The following is a 22,060-nucleotide window of genomic DNA, read 5'->3' as shown; positions in this document are numbered from 1 at the left end:
CGTCTCCGCTTTGTGGGCCTGGCGGGCCGGGCGAGACGCGCCCTCCGTGCCCGGGGCCTGCGGAGTGTGTTCCCTGTGGGCGAGCGCCAGCCCGCCGGCGGTCAGCAGCGCCCCCGCGTCCCCCCTTCCCTCCTGCAGTCCTGAACCAGCTGGAGGAGCTGCTGAGCGACATGAAGGCCGACGTGACGCGCCTGCCCTCCATGCTGTCCCGCATTCCCCCCGTGGCCGCCCGCCTCCAGATGTCGGAGCGCAGCATCCTGAGCCGCCTGACCAACCGGGCCGGCGACCCCACCATCCAGCAGGTCAGGCTTGGCCCGCACGCCCGGGCCTGGTCCCTTGTCCCGCCAGCCCTGGGTGCCCCAGGGCTGGGGCTTGGAGGGGAGGGGGTGCAGGACAATGACCTTTAAACCTGGGTCCTTGCCTCCAGGGCGCTTTCGGCAACTCCCAGATGTACAACAACAACTTTGGGCCCAACTTCCGGGGCCCCGGACCGGGAGGGATTGTCAACTACAACCAGATGCCCCTGGGGCCCTATGTGACCGGTAGGTGCCCGCCGCTTCTGGGCAGCACGTGCAGGGGTGCCCCTTGGGGGCCCGGCCTGCCCACCGCCACCCCAGGCAAGCCGAGCTTCTCTGTCTCTCTCACAGATATCTAGCTGTCCCCGCGCTGTCCCCCTGTCGCAGTGCTCATTTCCAGCTGAGGTAAGCTTGCACCTGCACGCCCGTGGTCCCTTGTCCCTCTCCTGGGGTTGGCGAGTCAGGCCGGGACAGGGTCAGCCCTGAGGCCGACAGGCATGTTCCCGCGTGTCCGTGTGCACTTGTGTCCACCGCAGTGAGCTGGCCCCAAACCCGGTCTGCACGGGTCGGCCTCCGCTTCCCGGCAGGGGGGCAGGCACCCTAGGACACAAGCTCCCTGCCCAGGCAAGGGGGGTGGCTGGGGGTTGGAGGGGGTAAGGAGAGGGGAGCTCACACCCGAGAATACTCGGGCCTCTTCCCCCGGCCCCCCGAGCCCTGTGCATCCTCGTAGGCATGGCTGCTTGGGGGTGTGGGTGCGGGGGGTTTCGAGGCTGATGGCCCCTTCAGAAGGCTCTCTTCCTCGGTCTCTCTGGCCCTTAAAGTGTGGCAGGGAGGTCTTGGGTTGGGAGCGCCCTGTGACGGGAGTTGGCAGGGACAGGTGGTGGGGTCTCCCGACGAGGACCAGGCTGCTCAGTGGGGTGACCGTCATGGGCCTCTTACAGCCACGCCTGCCGGGCCACCTGCCCGACCCCCCCAGGAGAGAACAGCTGCTGCCTTTTTAGGAGCCACGCCACCTTGGGACAGAAAGGGATATCGAGTCACGCCGTCACACGGGGGACGAGGCCCAGCCCGGCTGGGCTGGAGCCCGGAAGTGCCGCCTCGCCACCGTGTCCGCGTCCCACCCAACATCACACCCACCCCACAGCGGGACGTGCCCCTGGGCCACCTTTGCTGGAAAACTTCTTAGAGGAGATTTCATTTACTTGTACATCTTTTGCACTTTCCTGTTGAAGACTTGAACGAGTCTGTCTTGATGGAAGCGTTGAGTGACGGACGTGCTGGAGGGGCCTGCCTGCAGCCCTCACGGCTCTCTGCCGGCGGGCTCCAGACCGCACGGGAAGAGCCTGGAAACCCGCTGCCGCCCCGGGGACCCAGCCCGCCTGGGGAGCCCTCCGGGTGCCCCCGCCCACCCCATCCCGTCTATGCGGCCTGACCGCCTATGTTCTGCCCCGTCCCCCCCACCCCTTGGGGCTCCCCAGTGTTGGATGGGTCAGGACTGGGGAGTGGCTGCCCAGCCCCCGGGTAGAGATCTCGGCTGGTGTCCGGGGCTAGGGGTGTTTTCTCCCCACTTCTTGCCGGGGCCAGAGGCCCCCAGGTATGTGCTGTCTGGGTAGGGAGGACAGCCCCTCAGCAGTGTCTGTCCCTGGCCCAGCACGTCTTGCAGGCCCTGGACTTGTTAGCAGGTCATAGGGCCTGTGTCGCCTGCTGTGCTGCATGGCAGGTCCCACGCGGCCTGTGCTGCTGGGAGGGAGGGGAGGATCCTGCGCAGGTCCCGCAGGGGCTGCGAGAGCCTTAGTCTCAGACTCTGCGGCAAGGGGCTTGCCCTCTGTTGGAAGGGGCCCGGGAAACCTGGTCCTGCCCTGTGTCCTGGGAGGCCCGTCACACCCCCGCTCTAGTTACACACTCCCTGTTCAGTCTCACGGCCACAGATGCCAGGAAACTGGGCCATGCCTTGGGGCCCGGACTTAGCCCTGTCCTCTTCCTGGAGGAGGCCCTGATCTGGTCACAGCAGTGTTGTCAGAGGGCCTGGGGACAGCCGAGCTTGGAGGCCGGGGAATGCCTGATGGCTAACCAGCCCTCCTGCCTCGTCTTCTCTGGGGAACCTTTACAGGCCCCCTTCCTGCACTCAGCTGGTGGTCTCCCGCGAGGGCCCCTGCTGGGGGGGAGCTGTGGGCCAGGCCCTGGGCCTGTGTCTGATGTCTCCTCTGCCTGCCTCAGACTGGAAGGGTTTTCCCTTCCAAGCTTTCTGGGAGTAGGGGTTCCTGGCTACAGAAATCCAGGAGGGGCCAAGATTCGGGGGCTTGTCTGAGGGCCTCTTGGGCAATTAGCCAGCCCTCTGGGGTCCCGGGTGTCCTCTGTAAATGGCTCTCTCCAAACCCCTTGATGGCTGGACCCCAAAGCCTTTTCATCTTGGTGTCCCCCCGCTTCAGTCTCATAACCTCTAAGGCTGAGTCGGCCCCGGCTCCGTGGGCAGAGTCCTGAGGATGGCCCACAGGTTTCCAGGTCGTGTGTGCCGCAGTGCTGGCCCCGCCTTCTGGGGCAAGCCTGCCCCAGTCCCTTGGGGTTCCTGCGGTGCCTCCCTGCACAGGCTTCTCGCTCAGGCCACAGGCAAGGTGACCGCATGAGCCCTCTCCCAACCCAGAGCCCTGAGACACTCCCCTCCCAGACCTCTGGGTAGCTGGGCAGCTGGCCTCACTGGGGACAGTGCTGGCCTCCCCTGGCCACAGTGACTGGGTCCTGAGTGTCCGGCCAGGAGGCCCCCCTCTCCACTGCCTTGCCCCAAGGGCCAGTGGTCCCCCCGCTGTCAGCCTCCCTCTGTCCCCCGTCTTTGCTTCCATGCCAGGCCTTCCCCTGCTCTACTGGGTGTCTGCGACGGCCAGGTCTGGGGAGGGCTCGGCTCTCCAGGATCGGCACCCGGAGGCCCCAGAGGGAGGCTTGGGGGTGTTGGGGAGTGGGTTTCCGGTCGGCTGGTTTGGGAGAGGAAAATGGATCTCAGACTGTTTTCTTGTTAGTTTATCAGTTACCTCCTGTCGCGAGTGGTGGCAGGGGGAGCGGGGCGTCCTCGGTCTTCGGCCTCTCTGGTTTGGTTTTTGCTGCTGGCACCGAGGAGGGGCTTCGAGCACAAGCAGACTCCTCCAGCGGCAGCCCGCGTTTTAGTTTCCAGCTACCCTATTATTTAAACCAGTGCTGAGTGGGCTTTGGGCCATGGTTTCGGAAAGCATCGCCTGCTGCGCTCACAGGTGACGAGGGGAGCTCGGGCTGGACCGGAAGGCCCCGCTCTCGCACGCGCCTGCCCTGGAAGTGTGTTCCCCGGGCAGGGACCCTCCCTGCAAGCCACCTTCGGGGGCTCCTCCTCTTTCTGCAGGTTGCGACCGAGGTCCTGCTGACACCCGCAGCTGGTGCAGGTGCCTCCTCCTGCTCTTCGGAGGTCCTTTCTGGGGTCTTCTGGGCCCTCTCCGGTCCACACTGGTTGGCCACGTCGTGCTGCAGTGACACCATAGCTCTTGCTCCCATGTTGGGTCCCAGGGCACGAGACGGTCATGTAGGGGGGTGGGCTCAGGGTAGGAGTGCCTCCAGAATTGGGAAGGGCAGGGCTCTGTCGGGGGTGGGGGGCTGAGGTCTTGGCCTGGCCTTGAACTCTGGTCCCCCCACCCCCCGCCCCGCTGCGCCTGTCACTGTCCTGTACCCACCGTGGTCTCTGGCGAGGAAGCTGGCTCCTGCCCCATTTTATATTTCTGCAAGTTTACAGGTCGTGGTGCATCAGCCCAAAGTCATTGGCGTTGTGTTTTGGGTTTTTTTTCTTAGTTTTCAGATTTTTTTTAAACAAAAGTATTTTTTTAGGTGAGATAACCCAGAAAGGGCCCGTTGGGTGTGTGTGTATGTCCCGACCCCCTGACATGGAGATGGGAGCCCCAGCCCCCCTTGGCTCCCGTGTGCTGGAAATGAGGGAACGGTCCTAACCCCCTGTGCATTGGGAGCGTGGGGGGTGAAGGAGCAAGTCCGCCCCCCTCGGATGGCATCTGGGCCAGCGGAGGGGGCCAGACCCCTGGCCCTGGGTATAGCCCCAGGCCAGCAAAGGGACCAGGGGTTTTGGGGTGAGTTGGGAGGGTCCCAGCTGGGAGGGTCCCGGCCAAGGGGCTGGAGCTGGAAGCTGAGCCCCTGTGAGTGGCAGCCCGTCCGGTCCTTGGCAGGAGGGACAGCGGCCGACACAATCCCCTTTACTTTGTACTCTGTGTGTGTGTCTTGGTTTTCTGTGTTTTAATAAATCCTTTGGGAAAGGATTCAATCCGTGTTTTCCTAGATTCTCACTCATCTGGGATGGAGGAGGCCTGTGGCGGGTGGGGGAGGTCACCCGAAGCCGTCTCCCGCCTGAGAAGACATGGCCTCATGAGGTTGAGGGGCTTGCTGGGAAAGGGGAGCCCCAAGAGGGGGTGGTGCCTGTCTTTCCTGCCCGGACCCCCAGATGCAAACACAACACGGTACCCGAGAAACCCTGAGCCCCCAGTGGGCCCTGTGGGCCCCCCGGCTCCTGATCTCCCTGAACCTGGAGAGCACGGCCGCCTCCCAGCAACAGAGAATGTGTGTGTGGTGGGTGGGGGGGGGCACCCCTGTCCCCGAATCACCCTGTGAGGCTATGGGTGGCCTCAGAGTCCCCAGTCTCAGTCTCTCCCCTGGGGCCCTTTCCCCAACTGGACCCTTTGCCCCAGGGTCAGGATACTGGGCCCTGCAGGTGGCAGCACCCCCCACCCCAAGCTCTCCCCCCGCCTCCCCGCTGCCCACAGCCGGGCCCCAGGAAACGAGAGGAGCAGAACGCCGCAGACCCCCGACAGGCTGGGGTTTTATTTGTCATTCCATAAATACAGTGGCTGGATCTCAGCTGTGTCTGGAAGCGGGAGGCGTGAGGCGGTCTCCGCCTACAGCTGGGAGCGCGGTTGGCTGAGGAGCCGCGGTCATTAAAAAAAAGGGGAGAGAAGAAAAGCGCATTATTTACACGAGGGGACGAGGACAGAGACGGAGTCCGCCCCTGTCATTCCTCGGGACCTCGGGGTCCTGCGGGGTTTGGGATGAGAAACAATGGGGGCTCCCGCGTGTCAGCAAGGGGGACTGAGCCCAGCCCCGCCCTCAGCCTGGGCCTCTGTCCTGTCCCGTGTGGGGCCCTCCCCGGGGGTCTGCCCCCCGGGGAGGGCCCGAGGCTGGTTGGGGGTCAGCTGGGGCTCCTGAGGGGCTGCCCCTCCTGGTAGGGCCTGGGCCACTCCAGGGCCTGCCTCTGTCTGGCCTTCTGTCTCCAGAATCTAGCTGCCCTTGGGACCCCCCCACCCCTCCCCCACACCAGCCCCCTTCTAAGTTGGGGACCCTCTCCCAGGAAGCAGAGCCCTGTCCTCCCTGCCAGGGACCATGGAAAAGAGAGGACCCCTCAGAACAGGGTTGTGGACTGCGCCCCCGGGGCCAGGAAGCTGCTTGGGTCCTGGCAATGGGCATTTCAGCCTTAGCCCTGCTAAACCCTGAAGGCCACCCTCTGGCAGACATGTGGCCTTCCCAGGTGTGGCTCCGGTGAGGGGGGGCAGTGGCCCCTCCCTCGGGCCCCACTGCAACCATGGTCCGTCCATCCCCGGGGGGCAGGCTGCGGGCAGCCATGTGAAGGGGCCCAACCACTCCCCCAATGAGGGGTGGGCGACCTGGTCCCTCTGGCTACAGGCCGGAGCTGGGGTGGCCCTGCGGGGTCAGGCTCGCTCCCTCCCCACACCCACAGTGTGCAGCCTGTAGATCTGGTGGAGGTGAACCCCCAGGGGCCTGGTCCCGGAGGAGGGGGGAGGGTTCTAGACTCCAGGGTCAGCACAAATGTCAGGAATGGAAGTTGTGTCCCTCCCCGGCTCCCCGCTTGCGCGTGTGGCTTTTCGAGGCCTCAGCCCAGCCAGGACGGGCCAGCAGGCCCCCTGGGAATGGCAGGGAGGAACTCCTCCGACAGCGGCCCGTCTAAGGGCGAAGCAGGCCTGGGTGGGTGAGGGTGTGGGGGGTGGCGGGGTGGGGAGCCCCCCGGACTGGAGACACACGGGCTTCCTATGGCGGCGTGGGATCCCAGCCCCAGCCCCCCACATAGCCAGCAGAGGCCCATAGCTTGGGTCTGTGGGCACTGGGGCTCCTGGCCGCCGGCCCCTCCCGTCCGCCACCTTTCCAGCCTGTGGCTGTCAGTTCTGTCCGTCCTTCCCCAACTCCCTGTCATCGGCCTGTTCTAAGCTGGGGCGGTGGGGGTTGCGCAGCAGGGAACCACTGACTCCAGCGGTCCTGACCTCTTCACAGGGGGGTGTGTGGAGGTTGGGGGCACCCAGACTTAGCCCCTCCCACAGGGTGCCTCCCCCCAGCCGGATCGGAGGCCTTGAGGAAGGCACAGCTCAGGGGAGAGAACCCTGGGGTCTTCTACACGGTGCGGGCTCCTGCTAGACGTTTAGGTCCCCCAGCCCCGGGGCATGTTGCACAGGAACCCCCAGGGACCTGCCCTCCCTGAACGGGCCCGAGTGTGGTCTCTGTGCAGACCCGAAGCCCACCCCCAGGTAGAGCGAAGGTGCGCCCCTTTGAATGTGGTCGGCAGCCACAGTCCAGCTATGTACCCGCGACCTCAGGGCCTTCTGCGGCCAGGACTGAGGGGCAGTAGGACAGAGAACCTGGCCAGGAGGGCAGCTGTGGGCCCGGAGGACCTGGGCATGCTTGTCGTGCCCCTCCCCAGTGCTCAGGGCTGCTCTGGGCACAGGGTTCATGGCCTGTGGGCGGAGGAAGCTGGCAGAGCCATGAGCTCGGTTAGACGCCCGAACTTCCCGTGGGCCCCACTTGATAGTGGGTCCCCCTGGATCTCGGCCCCTGTCAGCAGGGGGGGGGGGCTGGGGGTCAAGGGACAGCTCGGAAAGCCCCTGAGAGACCTGTGGGGGGCAGGTCGTGGTGCTCAAGAGGCTGCAGAAGGAATCTGGGGTCAGGCCTATCGTAAAACGCCGGGAGCCCTTAACAAGAGGGAGGTGAGGGAGACACCCTCTGGGGAGGCCCCGCCTTACGTCCGGGGCTCCGGAGGAGGGCGCTGCGGGAAGAGCCAGGCCTGCTTTCCCCTTTCCCACCCCTGGCACCAGCTGGGGGCTCTCAGGAGAGGAGAGGCCAGTCCTGCTGCCCCCAGGACCCAGCCGGGTCTCGGCCTGGCCTGCACGAGAGGTGTCTCTGGGAAGGGCTGAGGCTGGGAGCAGCGGCGGTGATTTCTTCCTGGGGGGTGAGCAGAGGCTGCAGGCGGGCTCGGGCCGGAGCGCTCCAGCACCCCGCCCCATCAGTGCCTTCTCCCCGTACGGATCTGAATTCGGTCCGCGAAGCAGCGAATGGTGTCTTGCAGCAACTTTTGAGATCTTTTCCCCAAGGACATCTCGCCGTGATGTTTTCTTTTTGAGGCAAACCACACCCTGGACTTGGCTTCACAACAGCTTAAGCGAGCGAACAAGAGAGACTAGGAGGGGAACGAAAGTGTCCAGGCAAGCGGCCGGGGGCTTCTTAGGATCGGTAGTCTTTTTTGCTGTAGGGTTTATTGCCCAAAATACTATCAATCTCGTGGATAATGGAAGACGACAGTTTCGGAAGGACCTGTGTGCGAGGACGAGGGCTAATCAGAATCCCACCAACAGGACAGGCCTGACCTGCGGGGGAGGCTGGGGGACAATCTTCTGGCCCCCCTCAGCCTGTCCTGCCTCACCACATCGTGCTTCTTGCAGAAGCAGAGGTGGACTATGCTGCTTCCGTGTTCTAGAAGGTCTGGGGCAGGGAGGAACACCCTCTGGGGTTTATCTCTGCGCCTCAAGCTCCAGAATGCTCTAGAACCATCTAGAAGGCCCAAAATACAAATTCCAGGGCCAGACACCTGACTTCTGCACCCCCAGACTACTTTTCCTAGTCTTCCCTACTTCAACCAACAGCAAGGCTGCCCGTCCAGGTGAACCCCACAGGCTGCCTCTGACCGTGCCTCTGTCCTGTTGGCCTCACCTTCCTGAACATCCAGGATCCAAACCTCTCCGCGCGGGTCACTTCCCTGAGGATCTCCCTGCGCCCCTCCTGCTCCCTAAAGACTTTCCTTCACTCAACAGCAAGGAAGAGAGAGATCCTTTTAAAATGTAGGTGTGGGGGTGCTTGGGTGGCTCAGTGGGTTGAGTCTCTGCCTTTGGCTCAGGTCATGATCCCAGGGTGCTGGGATTGAGCCCCGCATCGGGCTCTCTGCTCACCAGGGAGCCTGCTTCTCCCCACCTGCTGTCTGCCTCTCTGCCTACTTGTGGTCTCTCTCTGTCAAATAAATAAATAAAATCTTTTTTTTTTTTTTTAAGATTTTACTTATTTATTTAACAGACAGAGATCACAAGTAGGCAGAGAGGCAGGCAGAGAGTGGGGGAAGCAGGCTCCCCACCGAACAGAGAACCCGATGAGGGGCTCGATCCCAGGCAGAGGCTTAACTCACTGAGCCACCCAGGTGCCCCAATAAATAAAATTTTTAATAACTAAATAAATTCTTTAAAAAATAAATAAAATGTAGGTGGGCATTGGGTCCCTCCTCTGCTCTTGTCTCACTCAACAACCAACCACCCAAGTCCCTAGAGCGCCTGGGCTCTGTCCCGCCCCATCTGCTCCAGGCCCCGCCCCTCTGCTCCAGGCCCCGCCCACCGGTGCCCGCTCCGCCTCTTCTGTTCCTCCAGGTGTTTGCCGGTCCCACTCCGCAATGTCGGAGCCTTTGCTCCCACGTCACTTTCTCAGCAAGCCTACCTCACAGCCCCCTTCAGCCTGGGCGCACGGCACCACGGCCCCCCTGCGCCCCCCAACTCTAACCCTAGCCCTGCCCTTGCTCTACAGCCTGTCAGAGTCTCATGTCCTCCCGTCCTGCGCTCGGTGCCCCCTGCCTGCTGTAGAGCTGGCTTCTCTTCCAGAGCTGCTCTTCCAGAGCTGGCTTCTAAGGGAGCTCTGCGGTAGCCGGGATGCTCACAGCAAAACTGGCCCACGGGAGGTGCCCAACAAACACGGGCAGGACCAAGGACTGACTGCGACCCTGAGTTCGGCCCCAGGGCCTGGGGGGGACATGCCCGGCAGCCCCCTTCCCAACTCACCTGTATGGCTCCAATGTTCTCCATGAGCTGGTCCGCGCTGGAAGCACCCAGGAGCACGGAGCTGACCCCCTCGTTCCTCAGGCACCAGGCTGGGGCAGGAAGACCAGAGGTGAGGGACACACAGCCAGTGCAGGGGCCCCTCCTTCTGCCTTGTCCCTGATGGGGCCACAGAGACCCGGCCTCTTGGTCGCGGCACTGAGGGTGTCCAGGAGGGTCCAGCATGCTGGGGGGGCTTTGCCTGGGACGGGGCTGCACAGGCTTCTGGGAGAGCCCTGGCACCGACTGCTTCCAGGGAGAGAGGCGGCCCCGGGCTCAGGGATGGCCCGCATGCTTCTCTCCCCATGAAAGTTGGAGCCCTATGACCTCTGGCTGGCTAAAGGAGGCAGCAGCCCTGGTCCTCAGGGACTCCTGACATGGCTCCGGGGACAAGAGTCAACCCTACCCCCCAAGTCCTCGTACCTATGGCTAGCTGGGGGAGGGTGCAGCCCAGGCGCTCGGCGATGGCCTGCAGCTCCTTCAGCTTGGCCTGCTGGCGCCGGCCCTCCTCACTCAGGATCTTGTCCTTCAGCCACTGGTAGCCCTGGTGGTGGGGTGTGGAGAGCAGACAGGTCAGGGCAGGTCACCTGGACCTGTGTTTGCAGACGGCTGACGCTCCGTGCCACGGCAGCATCCGCACCCCCAGACCAGCCGTGCCCTCTGTAGAACAGAGCTGGGCAGTTGGAAGGACGCGGCCCGTTGAAGGGGAAGCCCAGAGCCTGCAGGGTTGCTGAGGCCAGGCCCCTGAGCCCGGACGAGGAGCCTGGCAGTCTGGGAAGGAATGCTTTGGCCTTTGGCCTCGAGACCAGAGCTCTGGGGAGCTTTGGTCTCAGCTGCCCCCAACCTTGGCATTGCAGTGCTTTCTAGGGGACTCGCTGACTCTGCTGTGGACTGGGCGGGAGTGGGGTGGACAGGCCATCCTCAAACCCGAGGCAGGGGGGCTTCGGGGCTGGATCTGCCCTGACCTGGGTAGGCCTTTCTCTGCCTGCTCCTCCTCCCCCAAACCCTGCATTTTGGAGACCCTCCTGCGTTCCCACTGCAGAGATGTGTCTGTGTGGGTGGGGGGGACTGGTTCCGGATCACCTCCGGGGAGCGAAGGAAGCAGCTCTGCAGGCCGGGCCCGGGCCCCAGAATGCGCAGGGGGTATGTGTTGCCGCAGGGGCCATCCCAAACAGCCCTCGTGGACCCGGCTCAGGCCTTCGGGGTGGGGCGTGGCGGGGCTGGCGAGGGAGTGGAAGCGCTTTCTCAGCCGCGGCAATCCTGTGACGGCAGCAGCCTTTCTAGCGGCGAGCTCTGGTTCCCCTGCCCTGGCTCTGCCCCCGCAGTGTCCCGTCCACCCCGAATGCCTGTTGCCTGCCCGTCCCCTCCCCCCAGCCTGGCCGCTCCTTCACCTTCAAGGAGGCTCTTGAGTAGGGGGGGATGCCGCTGTCGTACTTTCCGGAAACGATGCCGCAGGCCAGAGGGGACCAGGTCATGGCGCCCACTCCTGGGAGAGGAAAGCCAGGGGAGGTCAGGCCCAGGGTTCTGATGCAGGGGGCGGGGGGGAGGGGACGGAGCAAGGGAGAGAGGAGGAGGGGTGCGCTGGGGAGGGCGAGGGGGAAGAGGGGCTGGGGTGGGGCCGGGGTGGGGCGAGGCAACGGGGAAGAGGCGGAGGGGGGTGGCGGGGGAGCCCACCTATCTTGTGGAAGAGCTCGGGCAGCTGCACCTCCACCTTCTCGCGCTGGAACATGTGGTACTCTGCCTGCTCGCAGATGGGCGGGATCAGGTTGAACTGCCGGGCCACGGAGTAGGCCTCCTAGGGATGCAAACAGGACCGCGGAGGGTCCCCGTCCATCAGCAGGGCTGGGACACAGAAGCCTCCCCAGGAAGCAGCTGGCCCCACCGGCTCTCCCCCGCCCTCCTCTCTGGGGAGATTCATGGCTTTCCTGGGAAACTGTTAGCCTGTCCCCCCACCCCCTCTGCTGGGAAAGGGGGTGAACCCCACAGCTGAAGGCATGGGGGGAATGCACAACTCAATAGAGAGACTCGGGTTCTGGCGCTTATTGGCTGGGTGGCCTAGGACAAGGAGCTCGCCCCTCTCTGCCTCAGTTTCCCCATCTGTCGCTGACGTAGTTCACAGCCTTCAGGACAGTGCCTGCCTGCTCTGCGGTTCCTGTTTTTATCAGGGTCATGACTCCAGAGCCCCAGCCCTGGGATGACGGTGGCCGTGGCGGGAAATGCTACGCCAGGAGGGGAGAGTGGCCGGCATCGGCCCATTTCTGGGACTTGGAGCTCAAGGCCCGGACTCTGGACTCCCACCAGATGGGCGTGAGCCAGGGGTGAGGTCTCCAGACAGACTACGGGGAAGCCCTGCCTGCCAGCGGGAGACGCCCTTTCCCCTCTGGTCTGAGGCGCAGCTACTGCCTCTGTAAGATGGGGATGAGACACTGACAGCGCGGTGAGCTCCGTGCCGGCTCCAGGCAGCCTCAGAATGCTGCCAGTGCCAAAGGCAGATGAAAATCGCCGGCATCTAGAATTGTGTTAACTTGGAAATTCTGCTTAATATTTTTGATGAAGCAGAAAGCTGGGACTCACCAGAGGAGAGACCCCCTCCGAAGGACCCCAGGATGTGGGGAATTCTGGGAGGAGCAGCATGGGAAGGGCGGAGGCTGGGAGGGGTCTGGAAGCAGGGGTGGAAGATCAGCTTGGAGACAGTCCTGGCAAGACCCGGTCCCCAGACCGCTGCTCTACTCCCTGGGCCCCCAGCTCCCTGCCTCTGAGGGTGGGGGACATCCCACTGACCCTTCTGGGATACCCAGAAAGACCAAGAAACATCCGCCAGCCTCTGTCTCTGCTGGCTCCCTGGAGGGAAGGGGACTGGGGAGGGGAGGCTTTCCTGAAAGTGTGGGCGAGGGGGAGCATCGGGGATTAGGAGATGGAAGCTGGGCTCCCAGCACTGGCTCACATTCCCAGGCAGCCCAGGCCCACGGAGCTGCAGTTTGGAGACTGACCTCAGCACGTGCTGAGTGACCTTGAGTGTACTACGTAACCTCTCTGTGCCTCCACACCCGCATTGGAAAAACAGGATGACAGCAACATTGACTTTGTAGGGTGCTGTGAGGATTAAATGGGAGTTAGTCCACACGAGCCCTCAAATCTAACGGCAGCGGGAGCACTGTGGAAGCTCAGGGCCGGTGGCCGAGCCCCAGCTCGTCTGCGGAGAGGGTCACACCTGTTCTCTCAGAACAGCCTTCTGGGGGCGGGGAGCTAGGTCATCCTAGTGGTCTTGTTCTACAGGTGAGGAAACCACACTCAGAGAGGTCAAGCCATCTGCCCAAGGCCACACAGTGCTGGGACTCAAGAGCCCTGCCTGCGGAGGTAGGAGGTATCGCCCACACGTCACCAAACCCGGTTATCCGGTTAAACCGGTTAGGAGCCGGTTATCCGTGCCCTCGGGACCAGTGGCCCTGGATCTGCCCTCCATCCCTAGAAGGGGGCCGGAAGCCCACGTCCCACGGATCCACACACGCGGAGAGGTCGCCACCGTACCATGATCTCCATGGAGCTCCAGCGCGACGTGCCCCAGTACATGGCCATCCCCTGGTTAATGACATGGGTCATGGCACGCACGGTCTCTGTGGGGAGAGAAGGGGAAACTGTGGGTTGGGGGTGAGGCGGCCAGGAGCGTGGGGCGCAGCCTGGGGACATTCTGCAAATACAGTTGGGGGCGCCGGGAGGAGGGGGGAGCTGCAAAGGTGTCTTGCAAGCAGTGTACTTCCTGGCTCCAAAGTCGGGTGTGGCGGGGCCGTTCAGGGACCCCGGGAAGAAAAGCGAACCACAATCCAAGAAGCTGGTCTCGGAAACAATTTCCCCAAACAGTTACAAGTCTTTGTAAAGGATCTTTGAAGAGCGGGTTCTAGACGGACTTGGGGCGTCTCTGCGGCACACTGGAGTGACCAGGGAAAGGTGAGATCAGAGAATGTGGGTTTGGACTGTCGAATGAGGAGGGCGGGTTCTCTCGTTTGGGGACAAAACAAACCCGCAAAAAGGCATCAGGAAGTCTTCTGATTCAGGCTACGCCAGATTCGCACTGGGATCTGAGACTGAATGGAGAGGTCACCGCGGCCTCTGTCACGACCAAGGGCAGGGCGGGCCCTGGATGCTCCCAGAGGATGGGGGCCGTGGAGGTGAGCTCCCCTCGCGTCCCCCAGAGCCGGAAGTAGGCACGGAAAGCCCTGCTTGTATCCACCCCGGTTCTCAGACCCGCCCGGTGTCCGGCAAGGGAGCCTCATCCCCGCGACACGATCGATTCTTCCCAGTACTCAGAAAAGTTTTTGAGAAATAAAAATCTGCCGGTGACAGCCTTCCCACCACTCCCACGCCAGGCGGTTTCCGTCCATGGGGACGCTGTGGTTTTTAAAACAGACTTGGCCTCCAGCTGAAAAATTTCGAACTGTCTCGCAGCTTTGCAAGGGGAAGGGCGAGTCATCAGATCCCTCACTGACCCATACAGTGCTTGCAAGCCCCACGGCCAAGGGCAGGGCGGGAAGTAGGGCTGAAGAACAAGTGTGTCCAGAAACGAAGCAGCAACCTTGACCCCTGGAAGTCCAATCTCTCCCCAGGTGGCCGGCTCCTCATCTGCTGCTGAGACGGAGGTGGGGGCTGGGGTCCCGGAGACAGCAGGGCGTGGGAGAGCCCAAGGAAAGGAGGAGAAGGCAGGCTTTGTCCCCAAGGCTCCCCCACCGAGTGGCACCGGCCCTTTCTCCTGCTGAGAGCTGCCCCTGTTTTGGGGTGTCACTTCCCACCCATCCTGGGTCCTTGGGCGCCCCTTTGGCCGAGGGCCCTTCTTTCAGTAGAGAGTTAAGATAGCCGGGGCTTCTGGGATGCTGGTGTCAGGGGTTCACCCAGGACCCCCGAAAAGTCACACGTCAGCTTCCAGGCCAGTCCTGCCCTCTCCTTGCTTCCAAGATCAGGGACTGGGCTCCTCTCTGCCCCTCCTCAGGAGGAGGGCTGGCAGGGAAGCCCGGACACCCGCCCTCACCCCCGGGGACCGCCAACAGGCTGCGGGGTCTTGAATGCCAACACCACCCAGTGCGAAGGAGACCCGCCCCGTCAGAAGGCTTGGGGACCCCAGGAAGGGATCCGCCTACATCCCAGGCTCCCGGCTGGCTGTCCTTGTCACGCTCTTTAGGAAGACCCTGAGGGGACCCTGGTGACCAACCAGCATCACATGGATCTGTCCAGCCAAGGCTTGGGCCTACATGCCTGAGAGGCAAGTGGGGGACTCCCCTGTCCACTAGCCCGGCTGCCTCTCCGTCCCGCGAGCATGGCTCTCCCTGCACTGCCCCTTCCGTGCAGAGGTAGGAGTCCCCCGAGGGCCTGGGGGGACCGGCTACCAGCGCAGGAGCCTGCGAGAGCTGGCGGCTGGCCTGAGAGAGAAGGGGTCCCGGGGCAGCGGCCGGCGGGGGTGCAGCCCACACCCAGAAGCACGGCACTCTGAGCTGCTGCGGCGCCCATGTCGGCGGCCCCAGGAACAGGGAGAACTAGGGACAACAGTCTTCCCCTCAATATTTAATGCCGTTGAACAGAAGCGGGACCGAGTCCATCCGGCTGCTGTCAGAACCCATAGTACCTACTGTCTCGTCACAAATAATACATGGGAGGGGTCAGGTGGCAGTGCCAGTTGGCAGGCAGGAGCCCGTCCACTGCGGGCCGAAGCCTGGCTCCCGGGGAGACCATGGCCTGCCCTTGGTGTGGGGTCCTGGGCAGGCCCTTAGCTTTGGGGCGGGCAGAGACCGGACACGGCCAGGGGCTGCTCCAGGTCTCGGAGTTTTGGCAGCTCGCAGAGGTATGGTTCAAGGAAAGGAATGACTCTGTTTTGATGGCGGGCTCGGGCTGCACGGCGAGGGCGGGGGGAGCGGCCGGTGGCTCACGTGCGGCCACGACGCTCACGGTGGAGACGGCACGCTGTGACGGGACAGCCTGCTCCGGGTGGGCTTTGCTTCTGCTTGAGGCTGGAGCTTAGCAAATGTGCCCCATGACGTTAAGACTTGTTGGAAGCCACATGGTCCGTGGCCCCCGATGTTTGCTCCTGTGGGGCCCTGGTCTCTCCAACCCTCTCCCAGACCATCCAGGGTCAAGGTTTCAGGCGCCGATCACAGCATCCCCAAATCAAGAGGAGCCCTGGCAGACAGACAGCCGCCCCCGCCCCCCACCCCGAGGATCACGGCAGTGCAAGGCGGGGGTGGGGCGGGTGGGCACGGGTCATGCATGGGGGTGGGGGGGCAGGGGAGGAATGAAATGACAGGCGGGCCAGGCAGGGGCAGGGGCGGGGGCAGGGGCTCCACGCCGCTTTGCTTTTCCTTCACTTGCAAGATGTTCTCATAGGGCACTTATTTTTCCTTTATGCATTTTATGGAGAAGTTTGTCTTGGGGGGCAAGAGAGTGGCGTAAATAAAACCACCATCTCATAAAATGCAGGTCGGACACGGAGTCAATAGTCAGGCTAAGGGCACTGTGTACCTTCTATGATGAATGTCCTTGACTTGGAGGAACTAAATGGGTCCCCTGGTGATAAAGAAAGATTTAGAGAGACCAGAGTTTATAGCTGTGGGAACACGGAGAGACGCGGTATGACAGAGGGCAGGGGAGGGAAGCACAAGTCTCCCTCGCGGAGTACTTGTTTCGTCAAAAACAAAACAAAACAGAACAAACCCCCCCAAAACCAAAGCCCACACACCAAACCAAACCAACCCACGCACGGCGCACACACATATATACACGCGCGCGTGCGCGGTATATATAGAGACACAGATGAAGGAAAGAGAACTTGAACACAACCTAATTTTCCAAATCCCTGAAGCAGCAAAGCACAAATGAGTCTGAAGCAGGAAGTGGGGTGGGGGGGCCGGGGGGGGACCTGGGGGGCTGCGGAGATGGCAGGAGTGGGAAGAAATAAGAGCCAAAGAAATCCAAACTGCTTTTCCAAGCGCGGCACATTTTTTTTCCTCCTCTAAGTAACAATTTATTCCCCAGAGCGAAAGACCCCGCAGGACGGGAATGTGACTGAAAGGAACACAGCAGTTGCAAAGAGCCATCATCTCGTGACTTCGATTAGCTGCAGAATACGAACAGCTGAGGGGAGAACATTGCACACAGTCCCAAACCCAGGCGGGGCACGGGGAGCAGGCGCGGACCCAAAGCCAGGACCCAAAGCCAGGACGGGGCGGGCATGAGCCTGGAGGCACCAGGGCGCACCTCTGGCCAGTGAGGGCCCCCCTCGGCACCCCCACCACCTCGGCTGAGCTCACCTCGCCCCTGCCTGCCTCCACCAGCTGCCTGCGACCAGCAGCCCAGGTGCCCCGCAGGGCCCGGCGGTAGCAGCCCTCGGAGAGAACCTACCTTCCATGGGCGTGTTGGGGTCTGGGCGGTTGGCAAACACCACGTCCACGTACTCCAACTGCAGCCGCTCCAGGGAGGCCTTCAGACCTGGGGGAGGGGACAGAGGGGACCGTCAGCAGGAGGAGGGAGACGAGGCCCGTGGCGCCGGGAGCTGTCGGACTGTGGGGACACGTGCGGGCACCTGATGTGTCCCACCTGAGTGGAACAAAAGCCAGGACTAAAGGGGGCCCCAAAGCTGGTGGTGGTTGGGTCTGTCGGCCAAATGCTCTGTGACTGAATGAAGGGGTGGCCTTCCAGGCCCCCAGGTGGCCCATGGGGTGACAGGGAGAGCTGGGTCATCCCACCTGGAGGGGAAGCTGCGCCTGTGTCCCCGCACCAATGAGCCCTTAGCAACAGGACAAAACAGGGCTGCAGAGTCATGGCCTGGGGCTGGGGGTGGGGAGCACAGCCTCCTCATCATTGAATTTTTTTTAAAAAAGAACTTATTTATTTGAGAGAGAGAAAGCAGAGAGAGCATGAGCAGGGGGAGGGGCAGAGGGAGAAGCAAGCTCCCCGCTGAGCAGGGAGCCGGATGTGGGACTCGATCCTAGGATCCTGGGATGGTGACCTGAGCCAAAGGCAGACGCCCAACCGACTGAGCCCCTCAGGCGTCCCTTATCATTTGATTCTTAGAGGAGGGAGTGTATTACGTCGATGAACATGAGCACAGATGGGAAAAGCATGAAGACAGTATAATCACAGGATGAGCCACACAGCATGCCGGGTCCCCCCATCTCTACTCTCTCTCAACAGTCCTGTGTTCAGAGCGCCGGGCTCTGTTGGACATGCCCCTCCTGGGTTCCTCCCAATTCTCCAAAACCCCAGAGGTGGGCTCTCTCCCCACACCCATTGTACAGATGTTGCCACAGGGGCTTGGGGAAGCGAGGTCCCTTGTTCAGGATCCCCAGTCAGCACAGGGCCCAGCCCTGCTTGCAACCCAGGCCTGTCTTGCCTTCTCCAAGACATCACTGCCCATCTGAGGGCGCCTGGGATCCTGCTCTCGTGCTGCGGCACCTGGGTAGAAGGAGAGGGTCGGCCCCCAAGCACGGGGTGCATTGGTGGTGGGGTGGGGACACCTGGCTTTCTTCACTCGTGCACCTGCAGGAGGATGCCGGGGGTGTGGGGGAGCCATGGGGGGTCAGAGCGCCACCCCCTCACCTTCTATGATGTGCTTCCTGGAAAGGCCTCTCTCGGTCTCTGCTCTGAAAAACAGGACAACAGCGTGTGTGATGTTGCAAGCGGTTTGGGGGAAAATGTTTATGATGCAATGTTAGGCAAAAAAAAGTAGGTCAGGGCATGCCACGTGCAGTCTGATTCCACTTGGGGGATAAGCCAAAGGATGTGCTCGCGTGGGCTGGGAGCTGGGAGAAGGGCCGGGGCTGCCTGGCTGTCGGGGCACAGGGTCGCCGCGGGGGGAGGAGGAGGTGTTTCAATTCGTCCTTCTGTTTCCCTTGGAATTTTTTTTTTTGTTTTTTAATTAAGAATCCGGCCCATTTAGAATTTCTATGAAGCCGATTTTGTCCAGCCCTAGAGAGAATGTGGGGCCAGCCCCCGGAGACGGGCAGGGGTGGTCTGTGGTCAGGGAGGGTGGAAGAGTGAATTTCCTGTGTTTTCCAGAATTTTTAGGATGTTACCTTTGTCATCAGAAAAAATAGCAAATCCACAAAAGTAAAAATAACAAACAAGGTCTGAGTAAAAGGCAACTCAGCCAAAGCTGCTTTTCTGGAAGGTGGGCTCAATCGGGACGGGCACCAGCCGGGGGAGGCGGCTGCACACTCGCCCCCAGGAGCCCCCCGAATCCTGACCCCAGCCCGGAGCATCGCCTGCCGCTGCACCTACTTTCCTCCCCAGAAGATCTTGGTGGTGATGACCAGGCTGGACCGTCTGCGGAACAGAAGAGAAAGGGCGTTACCGGGCGCGGCCGCGTGGGGGGTATCAGCAGCGTTGGGAGGCTCCGGGGCACCCTCCTCCTCTGGGAGCTCGGGGTGGGACGCAGCTACCTCTCAACTGTTCCATGTTTGGGGTGTGCGAGCCCAGGGTCCTGGGGCTCCCCGTCGAGCCCCGAGACAAGCCACGGATGCAACTAACTCACTGTGGAACCCAGAGTCCGGCAGTGGGGGCCAGGAGAAGGTGGGGTCTGGTGCAAGGGAGCCCCAGTGGGAGATGCACCAGGGGAGGCGCAGACAGACCTGGCCTGGGGGACGGAAGCCGCCGCCGCCCCGGCCCCCGGCTCCAGTGGGTTCTGTCTGAGAGGAAGCAGGTGCAGGCAGCGCACTGCCAGGAGGTCAGGGGGAGGGGCTGCTGCGGGCAGAGGGGACGGACGGACAGACGGATGGACGGAGGGGCTCTGGTGAGGATGGAAGGAGCAGCGGGGGGCCCGAGCAGTCTGGTTGTCCCCCCACAGGTCAAAGACAGGCTTCCAGAAAGCGCTGTGTGACCCAGCCTTGGAAGGGGGCACTGAGGGAAGGACTGCTGGGCGAGAGGGAGTCGGGGTCTGGCCGATGGACGGGATGGATTCGGTCTCCCGTGGGACACCCTCGGGAGCCAAGTGGGGACACCTGTCTGGTCCTGGTGCAGTGGGAGGCCACAGTGATGGCCCCTCCAGGCCCCAGGTGGTCGAGATCCTTCCCAAAGAGGGGGGTGCCAATGTGCTTTCCTCCCGCGGGGGCGGGGGGCTGCTCTGAAGCTGTGTTCCCCTTGAGCTGCAACTGCAGGCGGTGGGGGTGGGGGCTTGCGACCTAACGTGTGTCTCCCTGTGTGCTCCCCTAAGACAGAACCGGGGCATTCAGTACCATGTGCCATTGCCGTTAGTTAGGGAGCCGGGAGGAATCTGATCTGGGATGAATTAGAGCCGAGAAGAAACAAAGTGCTTTGCTGGGGCAAGAAGGGGGGTGTCAGTCACCTGTGCCCAGGGGTGAGGGGCGGGGGATGGGCCCAGCTTTACAACGCCTCTGTTGTCCTGAAAATAAAGACACGTGGGCCCCAGGGGGTCCCAAAGTACCGGGCCAGTGCCAGCAAAGTCTGTCCCCAGGAGGGTGGGAATCCTGCCTGACCAGGGACCTCAGGCTTCTGAGGGGCCGGTGGGGGGGACGTGGTGAGGGGCTGTGGTGACCAGTCAGGGGGCTGCCCCTCCCCAGGTGAGCGTGATGTCCAGCCTTGAGCTGGTGTCTTCCAGACTCGGGTCCCTGAGCCCTAGGACAGCCCTGCCACAGAGCTCAGACGTGGTCCCTCTCAGGCAGGGACAGTGAGAATGCATAGATTCCAAGCCCAGAGAAGGACTGTCCCTCTGTTCAGCAGCTGTCCCCTCTGCTTCCCCCAGGCTACCCGGGAAGTCCTCATCTCTTCTGGCCGAACACGGGCCTCTGCTCGACTTCCCTCTCCAGCACAGACTCCTCTGGTCTTGCAGAACTCCGTGAGACCCCACTGACGGACCCGGCAGAAGCTTCCCACCTCACCACAGCCCCACATGGTGCGACTACGCTCACCCTGCAGAGGGAGCACAGGGCTGCCTCCTTTCTGGAACATTCTCCCTGGTGAGAAAAATCCCGACACTTCCAGGCTTTAGAAGGACTGGCCGGCTGCCCAAGGGTCACGGAGGGCAGCCCTGAGCCCGCTGGTGCCAAAGAGGCAAGATGGGCAGCGGGACCCGAGCCGACGCCGGCGCAGGACCCGGTGTGCACCTGCCCCTCGGTGTGCACCTGCCCCTCGCCGCGCCCCCTTCCCTCCCACCAGCCTCCTTCGGGCTTCTCCCCGTGTGCACCCCGGACGCCGTCCCAGACAGAACAGGGTCATTACCTCCATCCCTTCTTCTTGATGATGTTTCCTAATACCACTTCAGCCCTGCAAGAAAGACCGAGACATGGGGATTTCATTAGAGCGTGGCAGAGACATTCAACCTCGCACCACCGTGACAACCGGCCACGTGGTCCCCTCCGTGAGGATGCCACTGAGGCCAGAGGGCCAGGCTGCTAACAAGGCTCCTCTTGGCTTGGGCAGTTCACTCCAGAAGGAGGAGAGAGCCTGTAGGAGGTTGTCATTCCCCACGAAGGTGGCCGCGGGCGGTGACCCTTCGGGCGCCTGTCTGAGCAGGAAGTTGCTCCCGCTCTTCAGAGAACGAAGGAGCTGATGTCCTGCTTGGCAAGGTCAGCGCCATCCCATTCCCAAGTGTTCGGGGCCAGGGGCTGAATTTCCTGTAGGGCGCGCGTGGGTGTGTGCGTACGCGTGTGGTGCATTCAGGTGTGTGGGCACACGCGACTCTCTCGTGTCTTGCTTTTGGACAACAGAGGGACAGATACCATGCTGCCCGCTCTCCGTTCTTTCCGGCGTCGCTCTGGCCCTGCCCCAGGCTGGGGCTCGCGGGGTCGTGGGGTCGCGGGGTCACGGGCTGTCCCAGCCCTGCTTGGCACTGCGGGCCTGGATTAACTCTGAAGAACTTTCTGCTCGTAGCACAATGTCTCTGAGCAAAAGCAACAGACGGAGAACGATCCGTACCCAGCGCTACATCCCCGTCAGGAAAGTGCCTGAGTCACGCGCTCAGGACTAATGGGCTCGAATTTGCAAGCTGTTCGGCTTACATTGTGAACGCTCTTCGTCTGTGGTCAAGATGTGCAGAAATTCACTCAGCCCTTGGCCTCTAACTGTGATTCCTCGGTCCCTCGTTTGTGGGACAAACAGATCAGAAAGGGAGGAAGGGAGAAAAGCCAGTGGTGGTCCCGGGGGTGGTGGGAGCTGGAGTTGAGCAGCGACGACGGGGACACAGAGAGTGTGGGGTGTGTGGGGTCGGTGTGCATGGTGGGCCCTTGGGGGCCAGAGGCGGTGGCACGGAGTGGCTTCCTGCACGCTCTCACAGGCAGCAGGGCCGGCACACGGGCTGGGGTGCAGAGCCCGGGGAGCGCCTGTGGGCTTGGCAGGGCTGTACTACCTCTGATCCTCTGGCTTTAGTTCATCTGTCTGGAAAGCATTTCACTTTCCTGGGAAGAGCCGCTAGGATGCAGCACTGGGGAGGGGCCGGCGCATCCGGAGGGGCTGAGGGCTGCCGAGGGCGGCTGGGGGAGATCTTGGGGCTCCCAGAGGAGGTCCCCAGAGCCGTTAGGTCCTCAGACCCTGGGCTGGGACTGGAGAGAAGGTCCAGGTGGCTTCCCATTCTCAGGGCTCTGGGCCCATTGCAGGCTGCAGGTAATGACCCAGAGCCTTCGAGGC

General features: G+C 62.5%; 2 protein-coding genes across 14 annotated transcripts in view; one reads left to right on the top strand and one right to left on the bottom strand.

Moving 5' to 3' along the window:
- Positions 1 to 4,581, top strand: part of CHD5 (chromodomain helicase DNA binding protein 5) — a 59,020-nt gene extending 54,439 nt beyond the window's left edge. For both annotated transcript variants that reach the window (XM_082686730.1, XM_082686731.1), the window contains exons 39-42: positions 139 to 302; positions 428 to 542; positions 648 to 701; positions 1,238 to 4,581. In XM_082686730.1, the coding sequence (XP_082542856.1) occupies positions 139 to 302; positions 428 to 542; positions 648 to 655 (287 nt within the window). In that variant the 3' untranslated portion in view covers positions 656 to 701; positions 1,238 to 4,581. The remainder of the gene's footprint in view (positions 1 to 138; positions 303 to 427; positions 543 to 647; positions 702 to 1,237) is intronic.
- Positions 4,582 to 5,107: 526 nt separating this feature from the next.
- Positions 5,108 to 22,060, bottom strand: part of KCNAB2 (potassium voltage-gated channel subfamily A regulatory beta subunit 2) — an 86,753-nt gene continuing 69,800 nt past the window's right edge. For 6 of the 12 annotated variants that reach the window (XM_082686740.1, XM_082686746.1, XM_082686744.1 and 3 more), the window contains 11 exons: positions 20,657 to 20,701; positions 18,701 to 18,745; positions 18,020 to 18,063; positions 16,823 to 16,909; positions 15,944 to 15,988; positions 12,971 to 13,056; positions 11,117 to 11,237; positions 10,834 to 10,928; positions 9,866 to 9,986; positions 9,407 to 9,495; positions 5,108 to 7,904 (listed from right to left, as the gene is read on the bottom strand). In XM_082686740.1, the coding sequence (XP_082542866.1) occupies positions 7,815 to 7,904; positions 9,407 to 9,495; positions 9,866 to 9,986; positions 10,834 to 10,928; positions 11,117 to 11,237; positions 12,971 to 13,056; positions 15,944 to 15,988; positions 16,823 to 16,909; positions 18,020 to 18,063; positions 18,701 to 18,745; positions 20,657 to 20,701 (868 nt within the window). In that variant the 3' untranslated portion in view covers positions 5,108 to 7,814. The remainder of the gene's footprint in view (positions 7,905 to 9,406; positions 9,496 to 9,865; positions 9,987 to 10,833; positions 10,929 to 11,116; positions 11,238 to 12,970; positions 13,057 to 15,943; positions 15,989 to 16,822; positions 16,910 to 18,019; positions 18,064 to 18,700; positions 18,746 to 20,656; positions 20,702 to 22,060) is intronic. The other 6 variants (XM_082686749.1, XM_082686741.1, XM_082686751.1 and 3 more) reach the window with 1 other exon arrangement.

The sequence above is a fragment of the Mustela nivalis genome (assembly GCF_964662115.1).
Source record: "Mustela nivalis genome assembly, chromosome: 10".
In the NCBI taxonomy this organism is placed as follows: Eukaryota; Metazoa; Chordata; class Mammalia; order Carnivora; family Mustelidae; genus Mustela; species Mustela nivalis.
This window is presented reverse-complemented; position numbering and strand designations above follow the sequence as displayed.